At 40.1% G+C, this 25,184-nt stretch overlaps 1 protein-coding gene across 3 annotated transcripts in view; it reads left to right on the forward strand.

Annotated features, from left to right (window-relative positions):
* The window catches only part of LOC109615499 (NLR family CARD domain-containing protein 3-like), a 36,515-nt gene extending 11,619 nt beyond the window's left edge, over positions 1–24,896 (forward strand). Inside the window, exons 4-11 of one of the 3 annotated variants that reach the window (XM_034295453.1) lie at positions 5,692–5,802; positions 7,407–7,520; positions 8,243–8,362; positions 11,701–11,939; positions 12,095–13,892; positions 14,273–14,446; positions 18,197–18,370; positions 24,381–24,896. In XM_034295453.1, coding sequence (XP_034151344.1) covers positions 5,692–5,802; positions 7,407–7,520; positions 8,243–8,362; positions 11,701–11,939; positions 12,095–13,892; positions 14,273–14,446; positions 18,197–18,370; positions 24,381–24,558 — 2,908 coding nt within the window. In that variant the 3' untranslated portion in view covers positions 24,559–24,896. The remainder of the gene's footprint in view (positions 1–5,691; positions 5,803–7,406; positions 7,521–8,242; positions 8,363–11,700; positions 11,940–12,094; positions 13,893–14,272; positions 14,447–18,196; positions 18,371–24,380) is intronic. The other 2 variants (XM_034295455.1, XM_034295454.1) reach the window with 2 other exon arrangements.
* Positions 24,897–25,184: the final 288 nt, after the last annotated feature.

A 25,184-nucleotide genomic window follows, 5' to 3' on the forward strand; every position in this document is an offset into this window, starting at 1 on the left:
TGCTGTAAGTGTTGTTAATGTTGTAAATGACTATTGTTGATGGAAACGATCTCACGTCAGCAGTAAAAAGGCGATTCCGGGATTCTGGCCTTCTAGGGAAAGTTGCAAAGAAAAAGCCATATCTCAGACTGGCCAATAAAAAGAAATATTAAAAAAGGGGAAGAACTCTGCCTAGTAGGCGCTGTTCTTTGATGAAAGTAGTACACAAAGTTGTATGAGATCTTCATTTTCTTGGCAATTTCTTAGCCTTCATTTCTCAGAACAACAATAGACAGAAAGTTATTTTCTTCAGGCCATTTTGAACCTGTACTCGAACCCGCTGATGCTGAAGATACTGAACCAGACTAAAGAAGGCCAGCATTATTGTATTTTTAATCATCACAACAGTTTTCAGCAGTGCTAACAATCACAAAATGGTTTTTTAATGATCAATTAGCCTCTTAAAATGATTACCTTGGATTGGAACACATGAGTGATAGTTTGAACACAGGAGTGATGGTTGCTGATGGGCCTATGTAGTTTCCAGCAATAATAGTCATTTACAATATTAACTATGTCTACACTGTTCTGATCTTGGACTTTGATCAAAAAATGTGCTTTTCTTTAATGGACATTTCTAAGTCACCCCAAACTTTTGAAAGGTAGTGTATACATTTTTTCTTCTGAGTACAGAATACATCCATAAAAGTATTCAGGGCTATATCAGTACAGAGAATTCAGTGTGCTGTCAGATTCATATCAGAGGGAATGCATAGTCCACTTAACCTAGCAAATTATGTGATCATCAATCTAAAGGCAGAATTTTACACAAGCACTTTAAGTTAAGTTTAGAGAAGGTTTTAAAAACAGCACATATTACAAAAATAAATGAAGGCAAAAATATGAAAACAATCAAAATAACATGTGCATTAAGTTCAGTTACCCCATTCTAATTACCTAGTTACCCCATAAATCCTGCAGGAATCCTGCAAGTAATCTCAAAAAGTATTGTCCTATTCAAAATATTCAGCAGAAACTTTTCACTAAGACTACAGGATTTAGAGGAGCATTACAGCAAAATTGTCCTTTAATCCTGTGAAATATCCTTTAGCTCTGGTTCCTGAAGGCAATAGAAAAAACTGTCTGTGTATGTGCAGTTGTGCTCAGACGTTTGCATACCCTGGCAGAAATTGAGAAATGTTTACATTGATTTTGAAGACTGATGACTGATCATTTAAGGATGGCGATCATATGAAGCCATTTATTATCACAGTTGTTTGGCTCCTTTTTAAATCATAATAACAGAAATCACCCAGATCAAGATGGAAAAGCATATAAAAAGATATCCAAAGCCTTGCAGATGCCAGTCAGTACTGTTTAAGATGCGGAATATTCAGGCATCTCTTGATACCAAGCCAAGGTCAAGTAGACCAAGAAAGATATCAGCCAAAACTGCCAGAAGAATTGTTCGTGTGTGTGTATATACTGTATGTATGTGTGTATCTGCCTCTCTCATGTTTGTTAGCTTCTCTTCATGTTCTATTATATTAGTCAGTGTTCAACACTTGATGTTTAAAAAAATAATAATAATCATACTATGCTTTAATGGCCAGACATTTTACTGTACTTATAATAGGCTGTCAACTGATTGAAATGGGTAAACTAAAGTACTAAGAAATTACATTATTTTGGGTATAATTTTATTATCCCTGGTAAAAGTGCAAGGGAAGGAAGAATGTGATTGTAGGGCAGTAAGTAGTCATTTGGGAGTAAATGTTGGGCTGGTTACCAAAATGTTGCTGGTTCTAATCCCCAGCACAATTAGGGATAAACAATGTGTGCCCTTGAGCAATGCACTTCACCATAGTGCTGTGCCAATACAACAATTTTATGTAAAATATTGTATCGATATTCTGATTTCTAGAATCAATGTTTATTTATTATGCTGTCGACAGCAGTCTTAAGTTACTGTAGGGGTCGCTGAACAGGCGTTTCTTTAACAATAGTTGTGTATATATCACAAAATCTACCTGATAAAATCATGTTACTGTATTCCCATGGATGTTGTCATTAATAAGAAACCAGAAAAGGGTAAGCTGTCATTTGACTTTTGTTTTATTAATTTCCTTACTCAAAATGCACAAAACAGCAACGACTTTTTACTTTAGAAAATATTTCTGTGTTTCTGTGTTTGTCATTTTTTTTAAAAAGTGTGTATGTATCTATACATATACATCCTGGTTCAATATTAGGCAAAGGTGGTACCCCACTCAACTGGACACCCCTCTGTGAAATACTAAATATAATGTGTCTACACGCTTGAAAAAGACAACTATTATAGTGTTAAATCTGCCCTGTTGTCTATGTCCACTTGAGCAGCTAATGCACACTATAATGTCCACCCTAAAGGAATAAACTGAAACGAGAATAGGAATGACCAAACAAGGACATGACAAACCAAGGACACACAGAAAACACAGCGGTCCTGTCCGGCTGGGACCGTCAGTGTATCGTGAAATATATCATATCACGAGGTATACCCACACCTACTTCACCATAATGTTCCACATTAGGTAAAGGACAAAAATGTACAATGTTGAATCTGGCTATCCGCCCTAATCCTCAGCAGCTTGTCTGATGAACACAAAAATTGTGTATAAAAAAAATAAAAATAATAATCCAAAAACAGGAAAGTATGTATCTTAACCTGGCAATTAATTACCTGTTGTGAAATGTATATTCATCATTCAAATTCTCCCTCAATGCAGCTCTGAAGAATTTCTTCAGTTGTTCTAATAACTTTTGGCAGTTTCTACATATGTGACAGGATTCCTCTGGGACTTTTTTAATAAGGGATGTTTTAAATCAACACTTGGTGGCCAGAAGTAAAATGTTTACTGTAAATACAAGCATAAAAGATATCTGCAGTTAATGTTTTAAGTAATACTTGTTTCTATAAAATTGTTTCTAAAATATTCCCCTGAAAAGATATGCCGGTGCATCTATCAGTTTGCATTGACTTTTAGTTTCCTCATACTCGCTTTAGATACTTACTGGACTATCCCCCAATCTAAACCACCCTGGAGTGGACCAGCTAATACTATTCCAGTTACTATGTTCTGTAAAGGAAGAAGAGGAGACAATTCATGTTTGTGTAATTTCAGTCTTGTAAACATTACAGGCAAGATTCTACACATTCTACCACTAAATTGTTGCTGTAAGTTGCTTTAACATGAGCCTGTGACGCAGACTTGCATTCTTCAGTAATGTGATGATAAACATTTTATCGTTGGGCATTAGGGGGTCTGGCGTGCTGTGTGGGGTACTGAACGACTCAAAGATCAGAGTCAGTAAAATGAGTAGAGTCTCCCATCGTTAGTGTGCATCTAGGTGCAGTAGCTCCATTACTATGGTAACCGTCAGCCCTTAAAGTGATAGTTAGACCAAGATTCTTATTTGGGTGAAGTAATGCTTACCCTGAGTCGTTCTTGAAGGTTCATGGAGTAATTTTTCACAACAAGCCTTTATTCACTAAGGTCCCTGCCTGGAATTAGCATTATTTGCACTGTCCAAATTCGCTTAAATGAACCTGTGCATTCCGAGCAACATAAGCTGCATTGCAAGCCAAAACTAACTAAAAAACATTTCAAGCAAAAGTCTGTAATCTGTCGCACTAGCATCCATTATTTGGACTGCATACTGACAGAACAGCTGGTGGAATTTGTTGACTTTAAATTCTACCCCGTTTCCTACTACCCCCTTTTCCAAAAATGTTGGGATGCCGGGTAAAATGTCAATAAAAAGAGTGCAGTGATGTGCAAATCATTTAATCCCTATATTCAATAGAAAATAATTCAAAGACAACATATCAAATGTTGAAACTGATGTTATTTTTTCCCAATTGCATGTGATGCCAGCAACACGTTTAAAAAAGCAGGGAGAAAAAAGCAACAAAAGACTGGAAATGCGTGTTGCTAAAAAGAATAACCTGATGGAATATCTCACAATTAGTTAGGTTAGTCGCCAACAGGTCAGTAACATGATTGAGTATAAAAAGAACAGCGCAGAGAGGCTGAGTTTTTCAGAAGCTGGGAAGAGGTTCACCACTTTGTGAAAGACTGCGCAAGCCAATAGTGAAACAATTCAAGAATAATGTTTCTCAACGTAAAATGGCAGACTTTGGGGATCTCATCATCTACGGTACGTAAAATCATTAAAAGATTCAGTGAAGCCAGAGAAATCTCTACGCAAGTGACAAAGCCAAAACCGATATTGAATGACCGTGATCTGCATTAAAAACAGACAATTCTGAAGTGGACATCACTGAGCATGGGCTCAGGAACACTTCCGAAAACCATTACCCTTGAAAACAGTACGTCGCTGCATGCACAAATACAAGTTTAAACTCTACCATGCAGAAACCATAAATAAACAAAATCAAGAAACGCTGCTGTTTTCTCTGGGCCTGAGCTCATTTAAGATAGACAAAGGCGAAGTGGAAAACTGTCCTGTGGTCTGACGAATCATAATTTGAAATACATTTTGGGAATCATGGACACCGCATCCTCCGGGCTAAAGAGGCGAGGGACTGGCCGGGTTGTTATCAGCACACAGTTCAAAAGCCAGCTTCCCTGATGGTATGGTGGTGCATTAGTGCACATGGCATGGGTGACTTGCACATCTGTGAAGGCACCATTAACACTGAACAATATGTAGAGGTTTTGGAGAAACATATATGCTGCCATCCAGATGACGTCTTTTTCAGGGAAGGCCTTGCTTATTTCAGCGGGACAATGACAAACCACATTCTGCACGTATTACAACAGTTTGGCTCCGTTGTAATAGAATCCAGGTGCTAAACTGGCCTGCCTGCAGTCCAGATCTGTCACACATTGAAAACATTTGGCTCAGTATGAAGGAAAAAATATGACAAAGGAGACCCTGAACTGTTGAGCAGCTGAAATCCTATATAAAGCAAGAATGGGAATACATTTAACTTTCAAACCTACCGCAGTTGGTCTCCTCAGTTCCCAAATGCTTATTAGGGTGTTGTTAAAAGAAGAGGTGATGCAACACAGTGGTAAACATGCCCCTGTCCACACTTTTTTGAAACATGTTTCTGACATCAAATTCAAAATCTGCATGTCTTTGTACAGTTTTAAATTAATATATAGGGATAATTGAAACAGGGTTGTATATTTAGAACATCCGCACACAGTCTGCCTCACGTGCTCTTTACAGTATTTAAGTATGGTTTCTTGAGGAATGCTACATTGACATGTTCTTTGAGATAAACTATACCACTAGTCTTGTTTGGAATTGTTGTGGAATAGGTTTCCACTTGAAATGCAGCTTCTGTTGCTTAGGACACAGTTGAAATACATGATTTTGGACAATGCTAATATAGCAAATTCCAGGCTGGGACAGAGTTGAATAAGAACAAGAACAACTCAAGGTTAGTGTAATTTCACCCAAATATTACTCAAACTTTTCCTTTTCTTTGGCAAATTGACATTTGTTTATTCATTGATAAGCCTTACGATTTATGAATATCTGAATTTGTTTCCAATAGCCTTTTCTTTTTTTGTTGTAAACAGTGACCTTAAATGCAATGCGTTGTAATGAATATTGAGGACGGATTTTTGTTAATTTTATTTATTTTAACGTGTATCGTCATTATCTTTCATGAATATTTTTCCCAATAATCTCCAGAAAGTCTCTGGGATCAATCTCTCCAGTCCCCAGCTGTCTATCTATGAAAAGTGACTTCTCAATGGACCGTCCTGTCAATTTTACCATTGGATCAATGCACCATAATCCTAAGTAAGTAGTCTTTAACATACTCAATATTAATTTAACCAATGCCATATTTATATCATTTGTATACCATCCGTAATTACTAAGTTATCTTAAAGTTCTAATGAAGAAATGACAAACAATAAAACACACAATCAAAAATATATTGATAAAAGTAATTTGCACATGCATTTAAAAACAAGGCAGGGTGAGTGGGCAATGTGCTTTCTACGGTAATGTACCTCTGGTTGGTTTTTCTGACTGTTTCTGCTGGTGCATGTCAGATGATTGAAACATGTTTTTGATATGTTGACCTACTGACTGATTTAAAGACACCATTAAGACATGTTAATAACTGATAATTGAACGGCACTATAAAGTTAATTGGATATAGTTAGTTGATTACTGATGTCATGATAAACAGATGAAAACAAACACAGAGCCTTGGTAAGTAAAGAGAGACTTGTGAACGACTGACTTGTTCAGTTTTATCGTTCAATTGAACGGTTGTTTCATTAATTTGAATGACTGGCAGCGGAGGTCTACCCAACCGCGGAACACTTGCTTCCAGCTCAGTAGCCTACTCTCCTCCCAACCGCTGTTAGTTTTCCGTTCGCAAAGATGGATCTAACTGGGAGCATTATAAAGATATATTTATAACTGATAATTGGATGTATGGTGCAATAATGAATGGGTCAACGTTTATTTTTATTGTCATGATAACCACACCAAATTACACACTGAGCGCTTGCGTAAGTAAAACAGACTCGTTAACGACTGACTCATTCTGTTTTACGCTCTCAAAGAGAAGTAGATCAAGAAAGTAGCATTATAAAACGCATGGTAGGCCTACAATAATTCATGCAGTATTAGATTTTGAGAGTTTGCTTAAGTAGAAAAGACTGAATCATTAATTTTTATGATGAGCATTCGGGGGTGGTGTCTATGGGCATTACTGACCCAAATGAACAAAATTGCTCGAAAGATTCAAACTCTTTCTGAATGACTCAAAGATCTGAGTCAGTAAAAAGAGTCCAACTTCCCATCACTACTAGTGAGTACCGTTCATGCCTGGTTTGGGATGAACGGTACCATGTGGAGTTGGTGGGGTGTGTGCAATGCACAATACAGATGTTTGGATGTTTATTTTTTGCCTAAACCAGAAAAGAAAATAGGTTAGGCTAATAATTTAATGTCAATATTTCTTTTTTAACCAAATGTTCATAAAATATATATTTGGGTCCCGTCAGTCATGGGCCCTTAGTCATCTTTCCCTCCCACACAGTGCCTGTCTTCAAGTCTACATATCCATGTGATCTAAGGGCTTGAGTCTTCTATACTTGTTAACATATGGACAGTTAATGTGTAATAGTTAATGGATAGTAAATGTGGTTACCTCACTGTATTCAACCCTGGGTCTCCCACGTGGGTGGGTGTCTTTAACCGCTACACCACGGAGGTATACTTTTGTACTGTGTCGGTATGGCATCCTGACATTAGATTATTTAATCACGCATTAACATTGCGCAAAGTTTGAATATTTTGTTTCTTATTAAGTTAAGTTTTAAGTTTAGATTTTTGTAATGTCATTTATTTAAACTTATTTTTATGACTTATTACTGTTTTCACAGAAAAGTGTCTCCGAGACCAGTCTCTCCAGTGCCCAGTTGTCTAACTATGATGAGTGACTTCTCAATGGACCGTCCTGTTCATTTTACAGATGGATCAATGCCCTGTGGTCTGAGGTGAGACCTCTAATATACGTGTTTATGGCATAGATCATAACTTCCTGAGTCTGATGTCTCTGACCAACTGTCATGTTGATCAGTGTTAAGGTAGTTTGACTGTCATGAATGCTACCATAATTAACAAAGCTCGCAACTCTTTCATAGCTATTTCATATAAAATGAAAAGGGTTGGAATGAAGAATTGTGCAAAAATACACATTATACAGTGAGATATGGTTCACAGGTAGCTGTTGTCGCAAGAACAATGTTTCAAAGATGGCCTCGTTGTCTGTACGTCTGACATAACCACCTTCCATAGATGGTTTTTGTTGACATTCATTAATACCTTAATTAATTATTCCTAAACAACCTGACGTAGGTGATTAAGGACTGGCGCGGAGGTTTAATTAATTGGCAGAAAATGTTCACTTTGCTTAAATCTTTAGTTTTGGAATTTGTTTATTTTCTTGCTCAAATAACCAGCTGTTGAACTTGGACTTTTCATACTCCGGGGAGCTCCTTTTATCCAGTATTGGCTTGAAGAGCGACTAGAATGAGCAAAATCTTCAACTTTACATAACAAAAATTAAGAGTTGTTGGTCTTCTATAATTCGGTCTTAAAGAAAACTAAAAAAGCCCTTTTCTGTGCGCGAGTGCACATGTGTGCGTGCGTTCGTTGTGTAGTTTTTGTAATGTCTTTTATTTAAACATATTTTCATGACTTATTAATGTTTTCACAGAATCTCCAAAATGTCTCGTAGACCAGCCTCTCCAGTACCCAGTTGTCTAACTATGACGAGTGACTTCTCAATGGACCGTCCTGTTCATTTTACAGATGGATCAATGCCCTGTGGTCTGAGGTGAGACCTCTAATATACGTGTTTATGGCATAGATCATCAGAGTCTGATGTCTCTGACCAACTGTCATGTTGTCTCTGTCGTGGTTATCCTCAATACTATCCAGTCAGGCTTCAAGGGAGCTTCCTCCTGGAGAAAAGCTTGTCCATTTCCAGATCTCTCTACCACTATAGACAAGTCCACAGTGTTCCCCTCCTAGGGGGAAAATAGGGTTTACGTGGTGCAGGTAATAATCCAGACAGTTGTGTCATCAACATCCAGAATGCTGCAGCCCACATGGTGTTAAACCTTCCCAAGTTCCTCAGTGTAACCCCTTTACCTGTACACTCCACTGGTTTCCAGTTGAAGCCTTTGTCTTCTACCTCAGTGTTTTAAAAAATTCTGGTCACTACCCTGAGTTAGGTCGCGGGAGAATAAAATTGGGTCGGAAAAAGGTTTTTATAACTATTTTCTCATTGGTTTTCTCTCAAGATTAAAGGTTATGTCGACACTATACCACCACAGCCACATGGGGGCAGTATACTAACTGAGCACTGTGTAGGGCAAACTTACTGACATCAGACAAAACTGTTATTCATATAAACCACACTTAAAACTTAAAACGTGAGCTTAATAATAGCCACCGTATGTTGAACACCTTTATCTCCCCTATGCGCTATGCTACAGTAATTTTTTCCATAATATTTTCATTAACAAGACTGAGAGAATGCAAATGTCAACCATGGAGAGTTAAACCTCAGCGTTCCGTAAAGCTTGGACGCTGCCATTGGATGTGATGCAACTGAGTGTTGCTGCTGTTTCATTTCAAAGCATTCCTTAATGCTTGACTGCTGATATCATGCAGAACTCTCAATGTCTATATTGTAACTTATAGATAACAGTTCTATACAAATGTGAGTGTATGAACCGAGAAATTAAATACATGCTGTCCTCCTTGAAGCAGTCACCCCTGACTAATTAGTTTTGCTGATGAGTGGATTTTTACCATGTCATACCTTGCAGATATACACACACCTAAAGGATTATTAGGAACACCTGTTCAATTTCTCATTAATGCAATTATCTAATCAACCAATCACATGGCAGTTGCTTCAATGCATTTAGTGGTGTGGTCCTGGTCAAGACAATCTCCTGAACTCCAAACTGAATGTCAGAATGGGAAAGAAAGGTGATTTAAGCAATTTTGAGCGTGGCATGGTTGTTGGTGCCAGACGGGCCGGTCTGAGTATTTCACAATCTGCTCAGTTACTGGGATTTTCACGCACAACCATTTCTAGGGTTTACAAAGAATGGTGTGAAAAGGGAAAAACATCCAGTATGCGGCAGTCCTGTGGGCAAAAATGCCTTGTAGATGCTAGAGGTCAGAGGAGAATGGGCCGACTGATTCAAGCTGATAGAAGAGCAACTTTGACAGAAATAACCACTCGTTACAACCGAGGTATGCAGCAAAGCATTTGTGAAGCCACAACACACACAACCTTGAGACGGATGGGCTACAACAGCAGAAGACCCCACCGGGTACCACTCATCTCCACTACAAATAGCGAAAAGAGGCTACAATTTGCATAAGCTCAAAATTGAACAGTTGAAGACTGGAAGAATGTTGCCTGGTCTGATGAGTCTCGATTTCTGTTGAGACATTCAGAGGGTAGAGTCAGAATTTGGCGTAAACAGAATGAGAACATGGATCCATGATGCCTTGTTATCACTGTGCAGGCTGGTGGTGGTGGTGCAATGGTGTGGGGGATGTTTTCTTGGCACACTTTAGTCCCCTTAGTGCCAATTGGGCATTGTTTAAATGCCACGGCCTACCTGAGCATTGTTTCTGACCATGTCCATCCCTTTATGACCACCATGTACCCATCATCTGATGGCTAATTCCAGCAGGATAATGCACCATGTCACAAAGCTCGAATCATTTCAAATTGGTTTCTTGAACATGACAATGAGTTCACTGTACTGAAATGGCCCCCACAGTCACCAGATCTCAACCCAATAGAGCATCTTTGGGATGTGGTGGAACGGGAGCTTTGTGCCCTGTATGTGCATCCCACAAATCTCCATCAACTGCAAGATGCTATCCTATCAATATGGGCCAACATTTCTAAAGAACGCTTTCAGCACCTTGTTGAATCAAAGCCACGTAGAATTAAGGCAGTTCTGAAGGCGAAAGGGGGTCAAACACAGTATTAGTATGGTGTTCCTAATAATCCTGCTCTAAAACATCAAGGGAACGTAATCATCACAGTATAACACCAAGTCAATTAAACTTAAGGGATATCAATCTGTCCAGTTAGGAAGCATAAGTGATATTGAATCAGTGTCACTTGTTTAGGTCCAAATGAAAGTGACAACAGGTGCACTGGAGAGCAAGACAACCCCCAAAAAGTGAATGGTTTTGCAGGTGGTGGCCACAAACAATTGCGCTCTCCTTATCCTTCCAGACTGATTCTTCTCTAGTTTTGCATTTTGCTGGTGTCCTTTATACTACTGGTAGCATGAGGCGGTACCTGCAGCCCATTCAGGTTGCCTTCCAGCTCCTCCATGATGGCACATCCATATGTGCCGTCACAAGAAGCTTTGCTGAGTCCAGTACATTCTCAACAGCATGGAGGAGAAACCAGGAGACAGGCCATTACACAAGAAGAGCTGGACAGGGCCGTAGAAGGGCATCAACCCAACATCAGGACCGGTATCTGCTCCTTTGTTTGAGGAGGAACAGGAGGAGCACTGCTAGAGCCATACAAAATTACCTCCAGTGGGCTACTGGTGTGTATGTTTCTGACCAAACTGTCAGAAACAGACTCCATGAGGATGGCATGACGTCCTGTAGTGGGACCTGTGCTCACAGCCCAGCACCGTGCTGCTCGATGGCTGCTGTTAGGTACTGGGATGAAATCCTCAGACACATCGTCAGACCTTACCCTGGTGCAGTGGGCACTGAATCCAATTGAGAACCTCTGGGACGTCATGTTATGTATCGATGCATCCGACGCCGCCAAGTAGCACCACAGACAATCCGAGGCTCACTGATGCCCTGATCCAGGTCTGGGAGGAGATCCTCCAGGACACCTCCATCTCATCAGGAACATGCCCAGACATTGTCAGGAGTGCATACAGGCACGTGGGGCCCATACACACTACTGAGTTACATTATGAGTTGCCTTGATGAAATTCACACAAGTGGATGGTCAACTCTGACAGGATCAGTCCAGGTGTAATTAACTATCTCTATTGATCTGTGTCTTTATCCTCTATAGTGGACAGTCAACTCTGACAGGATTAGTCCAGGTGTAATTAACTATCTCTATTTATCTCTCTGTGTCTTTATCCTCTATAGTGGACTATCAACTCTGACAGAGGATCAGTCCAGGTGTTCAGTGTGTGAGCTGGTTCTGAGGGATCCAGTCTCTATTAACTGTGGACACAGGTTCTGCCGACAGTGTATCACCAGATACTGGGAGCAGCCTGCTTCGTCAGGAGAATATGTCTGTCCTCAGTGTAGAAAGAGATCCAGAACAAGACCTGTACTACAGCAGCTGAGTGAACCCAGTGAGGATGACAGAGGCTCTGAAAACAGTAAGACTATTTGCACACGTGTTTGTACTTAACTATTTCAACATGGTTTTAATGTAGGGCACTGCATGCATTAAGTAATACAGGTTAAAAGGCAAACCTTTGTAAACATCTTTTAAACCATGTGTTTGATTATTTTTTTCATTATTCTCTTACAGAGAATGAGAGTTTGCATGGAGCTTTAGAGAATTATAAAGCCAGTCTGAAAAGGAGGTATGAATGTGTGACAGAAGGCAACGTAAAAACGAACAATCAGACTCCCCTCAACAGTATTTACACAGAGCTCTACATCACAGAGGGAGAAAGTGAAGGGGTTAACAATGAACATGAGGTGTGGCAGCTAGAGACAGCATCCAGAATGCCAAGCTCACACAACACAGCAATCCACTGCAATGACATCTTCAAACCCTTACCTGGCCAAGAGAAACCCATCAGGACTGTGCTTACGATGGGCATCGCTGGTATTGGAAAAACTGTCTCTGTGCAGAAATTCATCGTAGACTGGGCTGAAGGCAAGGCAAACCAAGATGTGGATGTCATATTTGTGCTTCCTTTCAGGGAGCTAAACTTGATCAGGGATAAACAGTACAGTTTGCTCAGACTTCTGAACGACTTCAACACAGATCTGGACAAACACAGTGTGAAGAAACTTGTTGCCTGTAAATCAATGTTTATCTTTGATGGTCTGGATGAAAGCAGACTTCCACTGGAATTTCACTGTAACAAAGTCATATCTGATGTAACACAGACATCATCTGTAGATGTTCTGATGACAAACCTCATCAAGGGAAATCTGCTTCCCTCTGCTCTCCTCTGGATAACTACCAGACCTGCAGCAGCCAATCAGATCCCTTCAAGGTGTGTTGACCTGGTGACAGAGGTGAGAGGGTTTAATGACACACAGAAAGAGGAGTACTTCAGGAAGAGATTCAGTGATGAGGACCTGGCCAGCAGAATCATCTCACACATAAAGACATCAAGGAGCCTCCACATCATGTGTCACATACCAGTCTTCTGTTGGATTTTGGCTATAGTCCTTGAGCACATGTTGACTACAGATAAGAGAGGAGAGATGCCCAAGACTCTGACTGAGATGTTCACACACTTCCTGTTCATTCAGACCAGCCACAAGAACCAGAAGTATCATGAAAGAGATGAGATGGAAGAGGAGCTGATGGAGTCAGATAAGGATGTTCTTCTCAAGCTGGGGAAGCTGGCATTTGAACATCTGGAGAAGGGCAATCTCATGTTCTATGAAGAAGACCTGAAGGAGTGTGGCATCGATGTCCGAGAGGCATCAATGTACTCAGGAATGTGCACAGAAATCTTCAAAGAAGAGTCAGTGTTATTTCAGAGAGTGGTGTACTGCTTTGTGCATCTGAGCATTCAGGAGTTTCTCTCAGCTGTCTACATGTACCATTGTTTCACAACCCAGAACATGGATGCACTGAAGCCCTTCCTTAAGAGAAAGACTAAAGCTTCCTCTGAAGATCTAACCTTACATGAGCTGCTGAAGAGTACCGTGGATAAAGCCTTGAAGAGCAAGAATGGACATCTAGATCTTTTTGTTCGTTTCCTTCATGGCCTCTCATTGGAGTCTAATCAGAAACTCCTACGAGGTCTGGTAACACAGACAGAAAGCAGTCCAGAGAGCATCCAAAAAACTGTCAGATCTCTAAAGGTGATGCAGAAGAAGAACATCTCCCCTGAGAGGTGCATCAATCTCTTCCACTGTCTGATAGAGATGAAAGACCATTCAGTCCAGGAGGAAATCCAAAAATACTTGAAGTCAGAGAAGCGTTCCAAAAAGCTCACACTTGCTCAGTGTTCAGCCCTGGCCTTCATGCTGCAGATATCAGAGGAAGTTATGGATGAGTTTGATTTGAAGAAGTACAAGACATCACAGGAGGGTCGTAGGAGACTGATCCCAGCTGTCAGAGGATGCAGAAAGGCTCTGTAAGTATTACTGTAAATATCACTCACACACATCTATATTAATTGGTAAAGTATCAAATGTTGGTAAATACAGTTTCTACTTCAGTCCCCAAAATGATTAATTTGATATTAAATATACATGATTAAACCATGTATACATGGTTACACATTATGGAATATGCAGGAAAACACAGTGACACAAATAGAGTGACATTAATGCAATACATGTTCTCTTTATTGGAAGGCTCACTGGCTGTAAAAGTATGTATATTATAGTATAAAATGTAGAGGAGTACGGTTTCTACTGTCATAAAATAGTGATATAGAGTGAAATTAATAGAGTGACGTGAAAAGTAACATTAATATGATACTTGGTATTGGCATTTGCTCTTTATTGACAGACTCGCTGGCTGTAAACTCACAGCAGAAGTGTGTGAAGTGATATCATCAGCTCTCATCTCAAACCCCTCCCACCTGACAGTGGTGGATCTGAGTGACAATGAACTGAAGGATTCAGGAGTGAAGATGCTCTCTGCTGGACTGGAGCATCCACACTGTAAACTGGAGACTCTGAGGTCAGTATTACTGTAGTTAATCAATTAATCATAACTGATGCCCAGATCCACAATTGTTGCAACGGCCAATAAAGTCTAAAAGTGTGACCTTACCATTTTATTTTTACTGACTGTATATGGAGCCAAGTCTGGTTGAGGGCTAAAATTTGTAGTAAATGTTTAATGCTTTTATTTTTAATAATACCCATATCAAATTCTGTGCTTATTGCCAGTGGATAAATTGGTGGTTGTCAGGTGGTGGAGCCCTACTTCCTGGGGGCGGGGCTTTAATAGATGATATGAATTGGGCCATTGACAGGGGCTGAAAGCTTTCTCTAAAGAAACATATTAGAAAAAGTAGTTTAGTGGAGCTACTTGGTGAAAGCTCACGCACGACAGCTGGGGCCTGTTACTATTGGTGGTTTTGCTAACTCTGCTCTCCCAATAAGGAATAGAGTCCTGTTCACCTTTACAATACAAGGAACAGGATGCACTTGTTGTTATTAAGAGTTCTCAAGAAAGGACAATTGTTATGATGGTTTTGGAAGCTAGGTCCTGGGTCTGTCTCTCTGAAAAGAAGAGTTGCTATGATTGTTTTGAGGGCAAGTTCCTAGATCTGTCTCTCTGTAAAGGACAGTTGTGATTGTTTTAGGGCCCAGGTCCGTCTCTCTGTAAATAGACAGAGCCCAGGCCCTGCACAGCCGACATTCTGCTCACCAATGCCCCTTAACACAGATACAGAAAACTAAAGTCGTTGATTAGCGGAGACAGCCCTGCCTTGCACACATTTTGACCCATTTCTCAATACTTTTTCAAAACTTTTCACACAGTGAGTAGAACAGCAGTCTATGAGGGCTAACCTGTTTTCATCATTTAATCATGTTTCATTGCTTTGGTACATAATGCATTCATTGACAACATCTTTCAAATGTCATGAATTATTTTCTTACTCAGACACACTCACCACCAAAACTCTATGTACCTACAGGCCAATTTGCACATGTTTAAATACTCTTTTAAAAACTGTTGAACTTAAGTGTCAAACCTAACATAACACAAATCTGAATAAGACAGTAATGTGCTACATTTCTACAGTAATACCGTATTGAAATATATTCAAAATCTAATTAAATACTGTCAAAACAATTAGACCAACCACAGCTGATTCCCATTGTTTCTGAACACCTACCCAGGTGTTTCATTACCATCTATACAAATGTGGACATCATAGGAATCATTCTGTACTGTAATGTAAACATGGACCCAGACACCTGACTTTCCATTCCTCAACCCCATAGAGGAATCATTGTGTACTGTAATGTAAACATGGACCCAGACACCTGACTCTCCATTCCTCAACCCCATAGAGGAATCATTGTGTACTGTAATGTAAACATGGACCCAGACACCTGACTCTCCATTCCTCAAGCCCATAGAGGAATCATTCTGTACTGTAATGTAAACATGGACCCAGACACCTGACTCTCCATTCCTCAACCCCATAGAGGAATCATTCTGTACTGTAATGTAAACATGGACCCAGACACCTGACTCTCCATTCCTCAAGCCCATAGAGGAATCATTCTGTACTGTAATGTAAACATGGACCCAGACACCTGACTCTCCATTCCTCAAGCCCATAGAGGAATCATTGTGTACTGTAATGTAAACATGGACCCAGACACCTGACTCTCCATTCCTCAAGCCCATAGAGGAATCATTCTGTACTGTAATGTAAACATGGACCCAGACACCTGACTCTCCATTCCTCAACCCCATAGAGGAATCATTCTGTACTGTAATGTAAACATGGACCCAGACACCTGACTCTCCATTCCTCAAGCCCATAGAGGAATCATTCTGTACTGTAATGTAAACATGGACCCAGACACCTGACTCTCCATTCCTCAAGCCCATAGAGGAATCATTGTGTACTGTAATGTAAACATGGACCCAGACACCTGACTCTCCATTCCTCAACCCCATAGAGGAATCATTGTGTACTGTAATGTAAACATGGACCCAGACACCTGACTCTCCATTCCTCAACCCCATAGAGGAATCATTGTGTACTGTAATGTAAACATGGACCCAGACACCTGACTCTCCATTCCTCAAGCCCATAGAGGAATCATTCTGTACTGTAATGTAAACATGGACCCAGACACCTGACTCTCCATTCCTCAAGCCCATAGAGGAATCATTCTGTACTGTAATGTAAACATGGACCCAGACACCTGACTCTCCATTCCTCAACCCCATAGAGGAATCATTCTGTACTGTAATGGAGGTAGAATGTTTATGCATTCCACTGTATCTATATTGGTAGATGGTGTATATATTTACAAATTATTGTATTTTGGAATAACTCAATGCCAAAAATTGACAAAACCATTGTGAAGCATATTGCATCATGTCTGATTCAATCCTGTAACATTTACTGCAGTGGATTCTAAACAGTGGAGAGGTGTCATTATTTTTTTGTGAAGACTTTACAAAAGAAAACATTTTGTAATGCTACCAGTTGTTGATCATTTTTAGGTTATTATTTTATGAGTGACAGTGTGCTCGTTGGGTGACAACCTTTGCTACTGTTAGAAATAATGATTGTTTTGGTTGTTTTAGTGCATTTTGGATGTGAAATGAACTGCTGTGCCAAGCTGACAGTTTGTTAGGAGAACTGTGTGAAGGGTTTTGAGAGTGACCTAAGTATTGAAATGGGTCCTAGCGATTGTAAAAAGAAACCAGGCCAGCCTAGTTCAGCCGGCCCGCAATAAAAATCAGTGATTGTTTTTACCCTCCCTGGATATGAACAGGGGTTTCCCGCTCAAGAGGCTGTGTCTTTAACCATACATTTGTCAAGAGTTGGTGTAGCATTTCAACATTGATAATTTTGTCGTGCATTTACATCACGCTGAGTTTGAACATGTCCCTAGACACCATCGTGCTAAACTGAGTAACGTTTCTTAAGTTTACCTCCACCACAAACAGCATTTTTGAACTGTATGGCTTTTGCCTCTGACCATTTTAACAGCTTATATGCCATTCATGAATGACACTGATACAGTAACTATCAATATAGGTGATGATAACTATCTTTCTGCTCACCACAATCTTGTCCCTGACATCCTTGGACAGCTCTCTGGTCTTGGCCATGGTGGAGAGTTTGGAATCTGATTGATTGCTTCTCTGGACTCCCTTTAAGAGAGTACTCCTAATCTCAGCTCGTTACCTGTATAAAAGACACCTGGGAGCCAGAAATCATTCTGATTGAGAGGGGATGAAATACTTATTTCACTCATTAAAATGCAAATCAATTCATAAAACTTTTGACTTGTGTTTTTCTGGATTATTTTGTTGTTATTCTCTCTCTCACTGTTCAAATAAACCTACAATTAAAATTATGGCCTGATCATTTCTTTGTCAGTGGGCAAACATACAAAATCAGCAGGAAAAAATAAATAAAACTTCCCTCACTGTAGATTTAAGCTAGGGAGGTTTTGTCTGTCCTGAACAAATCCTCAGGCATAGTGTGTTTTGACTGAGACAGGAGTTGAACACAGGACCTGTTGTTCCTTAATCCGTGTCTCTAACCACTATGCTATTTAACTATAGTCTGTCAGTCAGTCCAGACATTCAACCTTCTAGGCTCCACATACGCGGTCGGACAAAAACAATGTTAACCCTGTTTATCATCTACCTAAATAAAAGATATATTTTCACCACCAAAGAATAACAATGTGATTGGGAATCATGTTCAACTCTTTGCAGGCTGTCACACTGTCTGATCACTGAGGAAGGCTGTGCTTCTCTGGTCTCATCTCTGAAGTCAAACCCCTCACACCTGAAAGAACTGGATCTGAGTAACAATGACCTGATGGATACGGGAGTGGAGAAGCTCTCTGCTCTGCTGAAGGACCCAGGATGTAGACTGGAGACTCTGAGGTGAGTAATAATAAACAGCAACACAACAATAAACATGACAAGAACACAACCAAAGGGGAATACAAACATCTTCTGTTTCTACCTCCACCGTCTCTGAGCTGCCAGCAGGTCCAAGCCTCCATCCCTGGTAAAGACCAAACCCTGTCAGACATCCCAGCAGGCCTGGAAGGAAACACACCACAACTAACAGGAACACCATTACAAACATAAACATATTCTTACATAATAAATAATAATTTCTGTTAGTCCAAGTCTATCACACATTTGAACTAATCTTCATTCCCACTGTATTATTGTTACACTCTTTCTTATTGAAGACATCCCTTCATTCTACCATGTTGTCTCATAGGGACTTGAACTTCCCATCTGTTACATTTCTTCATGAATTGTCTGGTTACATCATACTGATGCTGCCCAGGGATCCATCATAGTACAGAGTAATTTGACTCCGTTCTGCCAGGGTGGATGGGTGGAAGTCACACAGGGCTGCCTTGTCATGTTGCACTCTAGTGACTCCTTGTGGTGGAGTGGCTGACTGTAATCTCAGTTATGGTTGTGAAGCTGGAGAATGTTACCCTTAAGTACACGTGTATCAGATGAACACTTCCTGATTGAGCAGTGTGATTAGAATCGGAACGGCTTGGTAAAACATGCTTATAAAATATGTCCCAATTTAGTTAATTAATTTTGACTATCTCGTAACTTCTGTGTGGATGTTGAGACAAGGCAGCATAATGCAGCATAATGCCTTGTCTCAGCATCCACAGGTCATAAAAGAGAATCTGATTAGAGATGTGCATGGCAATTATTTTCACTATTGATAATTCCTCAGCTTTTGTCATTGAATTGTCGACCCCACCCCCTCATGCACAAAAGAAAGGTATTACATGAAAATAATTATGGAAATCGTAATATGTTATGCAATAAATTAAACGTTTTAATAAAAAATTTATTTAACAACCTCAATAACATTTTAGTGTAATCAATTAGGCTAGATATACTTTTACTCAGGAGAAATTCAGGTTCAGAAATGCCACAACAGCATCAAATAACCTAATGCTTAGGTAAGTCAAACCATTAGAATTGCAAATGGACTATAATTGTTGTCAAAAAACACACATTTTCTCCCATCTATTAGCGCAGAGATATGTATGCATTTCCTTAAATTAGCTAATGTCTTTGGGTCAATGTTTTCTGGCCATAACAACAAAATAAAAAAATGTATTAGACCATCTAGCCAGCTATTTTTTATATATACAGTCCCTTGAAACTATACTTTCTAAACAAAACGACATTTAGTCTATGTATTAAAAGAGTTACGTTTCAATCTGCATTAAATCAAACAAACCTACCGATGTGTTCCAGTGAATAAAGAAATATCTTTAAGGAAGCTTAATAGGCATAAATTATATAAAATGAATGAACAAAAGCCAAACAAATTTTGGCTAGGGCATCTGTAAATGCTAGCGCTTAACAAAAATGCTAGCGCATTAGGCAATGTCCATATAATTATGATAATTAATTCTTGTTCAGTGGAATTAGCATGTCCATGTGCTCCGGGAGTAGACGAGTAGGTTTACATAGTCTGTAGACTTTCAAGCCTGCAGGAGAGAAAACCCTTTCAGCCAGGACAGATGTTTCCAGGATGTACAGGTAGGTTTTCACTAGCCGTGATCATTTCCTGTACTTGGCTGTTAGCCTGATTAGTTTAGTCTATAAGAAATCACCTGACATTAATGTCACCAAGTGAGTCAATCGATAATACAGTTTTTTTGTATTTTTCAAAAATTAGATTAACTACTCAATTAATGTCGACAATTCAACTATTTGTTCTCAGCCTTAAATTTGATATCATGAAATTGGGAGGGAATCTAAAAACTCAAATATTTTAGCCAAAAGCACTGTCTTAATCTCAAATCACATACTTGCATACTACACTGCTGAAAAAGTGTAGGGAACATTTAAATCATTTTGATAATTGATTATTCTATGCATTAATATGAGATTATTTGAATTATCGAAAAATAAAAAACATGACTCACGGTCTATGTGGTAACAATAGGTCAATGATGTAACAACGGTCAAAATCACCTACCGATTCAAACTCACACCTAAAATCAGAGTAAACAGTTGAAATCACAGGCTGTTCCAACTTATGTGAATTTCATCACAGCAACTCATAATGTGACTCAGTAGTGTGTATGGCCCCCATGTGCCTGTATGCACTCCTGACAACGTCTGGGCATGCTCCTGGTGAGATGGTGGATGGTGTCCTGGGGGATCTCCTCCCAGACTTGGATCAGGTCATCAGTGAGCTCCTGGACTGTCTATGGTGCTACTTGGCAGCGTCAGATGCACTGATACATAACGTCCCTGAGGTTCAATTGAATTCAGGTCTGGGGAACCTGAGGGCCAGTCAAGGGCATCAATACCTTCGTCATCCAGGAACTGCCTACATACTCTAGCCACATGAGGCCGGGTATTGTCCTGCACCAGGAGGAACCCAGGGCCCAGTGCACCAGCTTACGGTCTGACGATGGTTCTGAGGATTTCATCCCGGTATCTAAAAGCAGTCAGGATACCGTTGGTTGGCATGTGGATGTCTGCCAATAGTGGACCTGCCAATTCTGGTGTTCTCTGGCGGGCCCTCATGCCACCCTCCTGGGGTCTGTTTCTGACAGTTTGGTCAGAAATGTGCACACCAATAGCACGCTGGAGGTCATTTTGTACGGTTCTGGCAGTGCTCCTCCTGTTCCTCCTCACACAGAGCAGGAGATAATGGTCCTGATTCTGGGTTGATGCCCTTGTAGGGCCCTATCCAGCTTTTCTCTTGTATCCTGGTATCTCCTCCATGCTCCTGAGAATGTACTCAGAGACACAGTAACCTTGCGACGACACGTATGGATGTGCCATCCTGGAGGAGCTGGACTGCCTGTGCAACCTGAATGGGTTGCAGGTACTGCCTCATACTACCAGTAGTGACAAGGACACTAGCAAAATGCTAAACTAGAGAAGAAACAGTTAGGAAGGATAAGAAAAGTAATTGTCTGTGGAAACCAGCTGCAAAACCATTCCCTTATTTGGGGTTATCTTGCTGTTGTCTCTCCAGTGCACCTGTTGTCACTTTCATTTGCACCAAAACAGGTAACATTGATTCACAATCGCTTATGCTTCAGGACAGACTGATATCCCTGAAGTTTAATGGACTTGGTTTTATACTGTGATGATAACATGTTCCCTTCATTTTTTTGAGCAGTGTATATAGTATGCCAGATTAATATGTCTCATAATTGGGATGAAACGATTACCGGTTTCACGATAAACCACGGTAAAATTCCCAATGATTAGTATTACAGTTTCAAATTAAAATTATAATTAAAACCGTGTTTTATTACAGCGCTTTGAAAATCTCTCGTTAAATACTGTCCAGCATCAATCAATGTTAGCGACAGTCTGATGCAGGCGCAGCACGCAATACGGGTTTTGTTTCGTGTGAAAACATGGCAGAAGGCAGTGACAGCATTCAGGAGATGCAAAACATGCAACATGCAAAACAAATCGCTTAAAAAGCACTTCACATCTCTTGAGTCATCTTGAACACCACCCGCTACATTGTGACGAATGGAAGGTAAGTTAAACTGAAAAAAGTAACTATGCTGACATTTTTATTGTACAATTTTATCTCAAGTGAACAATGTGTTAGGCCAGAATCTTCTTATTTCTTTATGAAGGAGAGAACGGACGTACAATCACTGCTGTTCATTTGATTTCTTCACAAATTTTCCATATTTTGTGTTGATTATTTTAATGTAAACACCTGCACATTGGATTTGTTCACACATGCATTGCTTTACTTGTGTTGATTCTGTGTGCACCTTTGATTTCCTTACTTTAGGTTGTCTTCATTACAACTTACATTTTACTGAACACAACCTAAAGTAAGCAAATCAAATAGGGAAACGTTTACCTCTTAATGTTCATATTATTTTAATGCACACAAAAGGTGCATAGTGCTGCTAATTTTATTTGCTTGTTGGTTGTAAATATAACGCTTGGAACTGATTTCAGCATGTGTATCACTACTTTTTGAACATTTCCAGAACATTCCGCAATAAAAGTGATAGCCTGTCTTTAGGGTGCCCCTAGCCATCTCTATGTTGGTCGGGGTGATAGTCAGGACATGCCAGAAGGGGGTGCCTCTTGCAATATCTGTGTTTTGGTTTTGTTTGTCCCCAATTAGATGAAGCTGGCCTGGGTTGCCTCTATTTGGGGAGCCTATTTAACATTTTCAATAGGTGACAGGTCTGGACTGCAGTCAGGCCCATTTAGCACCTGGACTCCTTTACTACAGAGACATGCTGTTTTAATATGTGCAGAATGTGTTTTGGCATTGTCTTGCTGAAATAAGCAAGGCCTTCCCTGAAAAAGATGTGGATGGCAGCATATGTTTCTCCAGAACCTGTACAGAAGGAGACCACTACAAATTGAATACTTCTGTTCCTCACTCAAAACATTCCTTTTCAACTTTTTGTAAAAGGGAAAAAAAGGTTCAGTGGTCTCTTAATTTTTTCCCAAGTAAATATCTAGTAAAATGTCAGTGATGTTTTAAAGCAGTGTTTCTCAAACCTCTCCTCTGGCCTCCCCAGCGTTCCATGTATTAGATGTTTTCCAGAGCTGGCACACCTGAACCACCTAGTTAACTAATTATCAAGCCCTTGGCTGATTGATTCAGGAGAGCCAGATTAGGGCTACATCTAATACATGGACCGGCCAAGGACCCAGGAGAGTCAGATCAGGGCTACATCTAATACATGGACTGGCCAAGGACCCAGGAGAGACAGATCAGGGCTACATCTAATACATGGTCAGGCCATGGACCCAGGAGAGTCAGATAAGGGCTACATCTAATATATGGACTGGCCAGGGACCCAGGAGAGTCAGATAAGGGCTACATCTAATATATGGACTGGCCAGGGACCCAGGAGAGTCAGATCAGGGCTCCATCTAATACATGGACTGGCCAGGGACCCAGGAGAGCCAGATCAGGGCTACATCTAATACATGGTCAGGCCATGGACCCAGGAGAGTCAGATAAGGGCTACATCTAATATATGGACCGGGGAGGGACCCAGAAGAGTCAGGTCAGGGCTACATCTAATACATGGACTGGCCAGGGACCCAGGAGAGGTTAGAGAACCACTGTTTTAAAGCAGATCAGAAAGGGCCATGTCTTTAAAAACACTATTAAATGGTTGAGGGACGTCCTTAGATTCAAACGTCATCTGTCACGTGATCCTGTTGCTGGGATACAAGCCTCTGCCTTCTCGCTTCCAACAAACCGGGTTGGAATTTCAGGGTTTCGTCTTCATGCGTCTCATCACTAATTGAATATAGGGTTTTAAATGATTTGCACATCAATGCGTTAGGTTTTTCTTTACTTGTTCCACAGCTTCACAAGGTTGCACCTGTGTATTGGTTCCCTGAATAGGCTCATTATTTTTCAAATAACATGTGAGATAGTTGTTTTCAGAGTCTCCAAACACACTGTTTGTAGGCTAATAGGCAATATGATGAGTAATCAACAGCCAAAACAGAACAGATTTTTCTAGATAAGTTAGTTGACTTCGTTTAATTATCGTTGCTGTCCCAATTTCCAGGTTTATCAACCATTCTAATCAACTAATCTTCATTTTTTCATTTCAGCACTCTGATGTCCACAGATCCACACCTCTTTGTCTGTTTATTAAATTCCTGCTACTCCTCCCGTCACCCACACAAATACATACACACACACACACACACTTATACTTCTTACATCTAGAATGTATTTATTGACTGAGAACATTGATGATTTTCTATGCAGGAAGTTCATTCTAGTGTCATGTATTACAATGTCAGTTTTAAAAGTATGTCCTTATGTAAAGTTGACATGATAATGATGTAATATATGGAGGATATTCTATTGTTATTCTATTTTTCTGTTTGTGAAATCATGATAATCTCTGTGCAGGCTGTCAGAATGTCAGGTCACAAAGGAAGGCTGTGGTTCTCTGGTCTCAGCTCTGAAGTCAAACCCCTCACACCTGAAAGAACTGGATCTGAGCTACAATCACCCAGGAGACTTGGGAGTCAGACTGCTCTCTGCTGGACTGGAGGATCCACACTGGAGACTGGAGAAACTCAAGTAAGTCCTGTAGATGTTTTCTCTACCAGTAATCAGTAATGGGGTATTAAGTTGTCATGTTGTTTTACATTATGTAATATGTGTCTAATACAGACCTGCCTACCTGCAATAATTTTGTGTAGCAGGAACAATAATTATACATTTGAGGATAACTCATTATTTACTGTATCCATGAAATTCAGTTTTTGTAAAATCACCACCCAATCCGAGTCTGATCCAAGGTTGTCCAGATCCAGTCCAAAAATATACCAACATGAGGGTTAATTGTCTCTAAATTGTGTTGGATATATAACAGACACAAATTCATCCTAAAGAGAAAAATGTCTGCTCTCATCCGATGGAGGCCCGTTCAAATTATTTGAACTTGTCTGGCAGTGAATTAACTTATCAAATGGTTTTGTTATAGTTCAATAACTTAATGACCACCTGCCTAATATTATGTAGGTCCACATTTTGCCGCCAAAACAGCCCTGACCCGTCGAGGCATGGACTCCACTAGACCTTTCTATCAGTACCAGCATTAACTTTTTCAGCAATTTGAGCTACAGTAGCTGGTCTGTTGGATCAGACCACACAGGCCAGCCTTCACTCCTCACGTGCATCAATGAGTCTTGGCTGCCCATGACCCTG

This window comes from Esox lucius, chromosome 11 (genome assembly GCF_011004845.1).
Source record: "Esox lucius isolate fEsoLuc1 chromosome 11, fEsoLuc1.pri, whole genome shotgun sequence".
NCBI classification, from domain to species: Eukaryota; Metazoa; Chordata; class Actinopteri; order Esociformes; family Esocidae; genus Esox; species Esox lucius.